Source organism: Phaethon lepturus, unplaced genomic scaffold (genome assembly GCF_000687285.1).
Source record: "Phaethon lepturus isolate BGI_N335 unplaced genomic scaffold, ASM68728v1 scaffold51893, whole genome shotgun sequence".
Classification (NCBI taxonomy): Eukaryota; Metazoa; Chordata; class Aves; order Phaethontiformes; family Phaethontidae; genus Phaethon; species Phaethon lepturus.
The window spans coordinates 2,714-7,688 of record NW_010532245.1 but is presented as its reverse complement, the minus strand read 5'-3'; the positions used below and the strand labels follow the sequence as shown (position 1 = coordinate 7,688).

Genomic DNA, 4,975 nt, shown 5'->3' with positions numbered 1-4,975 from the left:
GACCCCCACAAAGAGGGCTAAGAAACTCTCTCTGCTGCAAAAACACTCCAAACCCTAATAAAGAATCTACTAAACATATTCCTACACAGGCAGAGTCACAATTTCAAAAAACTTTATTCTCACACCTGGCATCGGTGTTACAAACACGGATTGTTTCAGCCTTGAGAAAATACAATTCTGTGTTGGGAACAAAAAGCACATCTTTTTTTTCCCCCAAAGTGAAAAGCATATGGTATTTACTGCAATCTAACATAAAAGTTTCAGGTATTGGCTTTCATTCTAGCCCCCAAAACTGATTCGTAACACTTTAAGGAGACTGAAAAGACCTAGGCACATCTGACATTCCAAGGAGACTGTTCACTCCCTAAAAAGCTATCTTATAATCCAGTAATACCAAATCAGAGAGACTGCAGAACCTGGAGCCATTTCAGAAAGCAATTGTTATTTAACTTTAAATGATTTCTCTTTAAATGCAGTGATAGAAGCAGCACTCTTAGAGTTCATTTACAGTTAAGATTGTTAAAGCTTGTTAACACTGTGTGTGGTGAATTGGTCAAGTGGATATGGTTTGCTTCACTTTTGCTACAGCCTCAAAGAGCTGCATAGACACTACCATCAAACACTGAAAGGGCAACAGCTTAAAAAACCCCACAACTCCAAACCAAAACCAAATGAGCTATCCTGGTAACATTTAGTAAAGTTGGAAATTCCAACATATCCTTTGCTTTTTTCTATTATTTTGAAAGGTCCCTAGTGACAGAAGAGATTTGGCTACCTCCAGTATGGCACTTTCTCAGAGTTCAAGAATGAAATCACTGTAGTGGCATGTAATAAATAGTAACTGTCAATGCAAATACAAAACACTTACAGGCTTTTTCAAAAATTATTTTTCAAAACATAGATTTAACAGAACATTTTTAAATGATGAATAAAGAAAAATGACAAGACCTTAAACATAGTTCAAAGTCACCACAGTGGATTTCCAAGTCTTTCTTTCTCTGAGTTATTTCAGAACTTTTTAGGGTAACAGTGCTTGGAAATACTTTAAACCTCTGTATGCCAATAAATCGAGCAGATATGATGCCTCTAATGCAGATGCAATAAAAAAAAAGTATTGCAATGCTTGAGCAATAAGCACATCCATCTGCAACCAGTTTTCTAGAGATGATGACCTTGTAAGCTAATTTCCACAGGTTACATAATTCCACCCCTTTGTCCCTTCTGCAGATCAGCTAAAACATTATAAGACACTGATGGGCTGCAACACACTTCCTGAAAAGAGAGTATTTAAGTGTAAATAATGTACTATTGGAAGTTGAGAGTTAAATTAAAACACCAGAAAATGCTGGGAAGGGATAATGACACTTTGCCAATCTTACAGACTTTTTGTCTTCACGGGCTTTTGCAAGATCTCAGAACTACATCCAGAACTCACTCTTGAAGTTGTATACACTGGGGAGGATTTGAAAGAGGCCTCCACAAGCATACACTGATTTAATGTACTATACCACATGGCACTGACCCAAAGCTTTGAGGAAACATGACTGATACATTTTTATTAACTCGGTTTGGTAAAATTATGGCTTCATCCATTTTATAATGCTGTTATGCCACAATAATAGCATGACAACCTCAACTTCTTTAGGTGACTTATCAATCACCTTCCTTATGAGTAAACCCACTCTTTTTCTTATACTACTATACTGAAACTATTGACTACTATTTTCTGTTTAAATTTCATTTTCAAAAAAGTGTCTCAGCAAGTCACCACTGCAGATCCCAAATTGTTTTAGTTTTTAAGCAGAAGTTTTCCTTTTTTTTTTCAAGCTCAGCAGGTTGTTTGGATTGCCACTAAGGGTAATTCAAATTAAAACAGATGATGAATCCATCTTGCTACTACAGTCCAAGCTCACTGCAGATACCATCTGTAGTGTGTAACAGGGTAATTACCCAAACAAACCAAGAGACAAATTACCTTGCCTGTCACATGCTGCTGTAGTACCCAGTGCAGAGATATAAAAACCCTTTTCACAATTATTTTACCCTTGTTAGAAAGCACAACCTCTGACTATTACTGCTATGAGTACTTGACTGACTTGCAATGCAATGAGGCATGTGGTATTATTACTCCACTGTAGATTAACATTCCCACAAGTTATTCAGAAGCATAAAGTTATGCTGTTAAGAATAAATAAAAATAAGGCCACAACAGGCTGCTGTACTACCTTTATACTCAAGTTAGTTTGCCTGCATTTTTACACTAAGGACTGTAGTTGAGTATATCAGATGTCCATGCTTGCTTTCAATTTCAGATCCCAAGATTAATTCATTAATTTATATTTAAAATCTTGCTATCTGTCCACTACAAAAATGAAAGACACTGTGAGAATTTAGTGCTCTTCACTCTCAAACACAGGACAGAAATACTGTACCTCCTTCACAGTCCTTCCTGCACACTGGCATCTGCTTCCCTCTTTCAACCGTATCAGACTTTCTGCACCATCTTTAGCAGCCTCTGCTAACCTCCTTTCTCTCTTGCATTAAGGGCACTTTCTTTTCATATACAGATTTAACCCTCTTGAACCTTAGTTCCATGGGCTTCAAAGCATCCTCTCTTACAGTCACAACAAACTGCGATGAGCAGATCCTAGCCTATGTTTGAGTGGATACCAGATGCAATCAAATAGGCATGTTCCATCACAGGAAGAGGAACACCGAAGAACAGCATGTGCTGCACCACTTAATACAGAGCTATTCTGCCCTGCTCTACCAGGTGAATATTCTTGAGTTAGTTTCCCTACTTCAGTAACAGATCAGAGAAGGGGGAGAGTGCACTGAGACAAGCCACAATTTGTATGTCCATTTCTTCACTGCCCTGGAAACTCAAGTGGAACCATTTTAGTATGTTTCTTATGCATGTTTCTCAAAAGCTCTGCAAACATTTCAGTGTATTAACAGTGCAAAAATTCCTACCTTCCAGATACTCCATAATTATGCAGTTAATATAAAAAAAGACATAAGATCATTTATTGCCTAATTGAAAATACTTCACACACACACATTTAACTGACCTTGGAGGGATTAAATGGCATCCCTAAATAGGAAGAGCCTCTGAATCCACAGCGATCCAAGTTTGATCCTGGAAAAGATAAAAAAAAAGACTCAACTAACTTGCTTTGTTGAAACACTCATTATAAACCTTAATTCTCTAGTCAAGATCAAGACCTGTTACTTCAACACTATTCACAGTATTACTAGAGTTTGCATGGGTCTCTCAGTATGTTCCTAACCTCAGTTTTGTTATCACTCTGATTAATCGAAAAAACAAAACAAAGAAAACAACAAGCAAACTTGATCCTGCTGTAATGACAAAGCAACATATTTTTTTCATTTGGTAGAAATATAGTGTTCATATCAGCACAGAATTGTCTTCTATGCTCACAAAAAAAAGAAAAGAAAAAAAAAGGATTGCTCCCCTGGAAAAGTGCCCAGAATTAACAGATTTTTTTTCCTTCTCTGGATTCCTGCCTGGTAAAACTGTCAGTTGCCAAGCAGAATTGTTTTAAGATACTTTGCAACATGTACAAGGACAAACAAGCTGTTTGCAATTTTAAGCCAGCACTGATCTAACGAAATACTGTCAGAGTGAAACAGTTAAAATGATGTGAAAGGCAATTTTTTAATTGGAGCCATTTTTCTCTCACCCAAAACACAAGAAAACTGTAGCTATCAAACATTTCTGTTAGTGATTCAGTATAATATGTTTTAAAAGTGTCATAGTACCTGAGCATGCAGCATACAGAGGTATGCACCACACACTGTCTAGAGCTAAGTACAGGTTTGCAGGCCTCAAATCTGCTTGTGCATGGCAAAAAGTTAATTACCTTACTCCTCAGTCTCTGAAAGTAAAAGCCTAATGAGTGCCACAGTTCAACAGCACTTGGGTGTTCTTAAATTCTCTCCCCCTTTTTTTCCCCAGCTCTTCAACTGGGGGATTCAAAAATCCCATGGACTTAAGGGTAAATTGCACCAGACTAACCAAACAAGAACAGTTATAAAGCTAAAAGTCCTAAAAAACATCATTATGCAATGTGGTCTACCAGTTCTGGTGTCATTTATCAGCACATTAACTTCTAATTTTAAATACATACTGCATGTATGCAACGTATAAACTAGAAGCTTTTACCAGTCTAAATACTTCGACGTGGTTAAAATATGCAAGTTTCTCTACCAGACAATTCTTTGGATGTAATTTACACGGAGTGAACTATTATTTAACAGAAAAAAACCCACCTGCAATTCTCCACTTTCTCCACCTTTCAATCAAAAGTACTTTTCAATGATTCTACAGGTGTAATGAAGGTCATTTCAGCCTGCATTAAAAACTAACATGCAGTAGTCATACCCACAAAGAGAAAACAGAAAGAGTATCTGTATTTCTAGACAAAAAAATGCATAACTTGTATTTTGTTACACTCTACATCTTCATAGCAGACAATGTTTGCCTGTTAGCTCCTAGAGTCAAAGACTTGCATTTCATGTTGCAACAGGGTCTGGAAAGCACAGTAAATATTAGTCTTAAGGACTAATCTAAGGTCCTGAAGGAGACTGCCCAAAAAGCATCACAATTTGAAAAATTACACAATGTGAATGAATCAGTAAGAGGAGAACTAGAATTCCTACATCTTAAATACCAGTTTTCCTAGGTGACATTGTCAAAAAATCGCCATTCACTTTGTCCACTTTCAGTAAAAATAAATCTGTGTCTTAAGTCCTTAAGTAAACTACAAAATTCACTTTGAAATGGCACTAATGTGGAAACCCTTCATCCAGAAAACAGTTGCCAGCCTACTAGCACACAGCTGCTCTGGACTGCTGCAAATGAAAACGTGCTACAATGAGGACAGTTCTGAAGTCAAAGAGAGCTCAGCTGCTAGTTGTTAGATGGAAGGATTCGTTCCAGAAAGATTGATCC

General features: G+C 37.1%; 1 protein-coding gene across 1 annotated transcript in view; it reads right to left on the bottom strand.

The window, feature by feature from the left end:
- PGGT1B (protein geranylgeranyltransferase type I, beta subunit) overlaps positions 1-3,139 on the bottom strand; it is a gene marked incomplete at both ends in the record, with an annotated part of 11,553 nt that extends 8,414 nt beyond the window's left edge. Inside the window, one exon of the mRNA XM_010284768.1 lies at positions 3,072-3,139. Coding sequence (XP_010283070.1) covers positions 3,072-3,139 — 68 coding nt within the window. The remainder of the gene's footprint in view (positions 1-3,071) is intronic.
- Between the last annotated feature and the right edge of the window lie 1,836 nt (positions 3,140-4,975).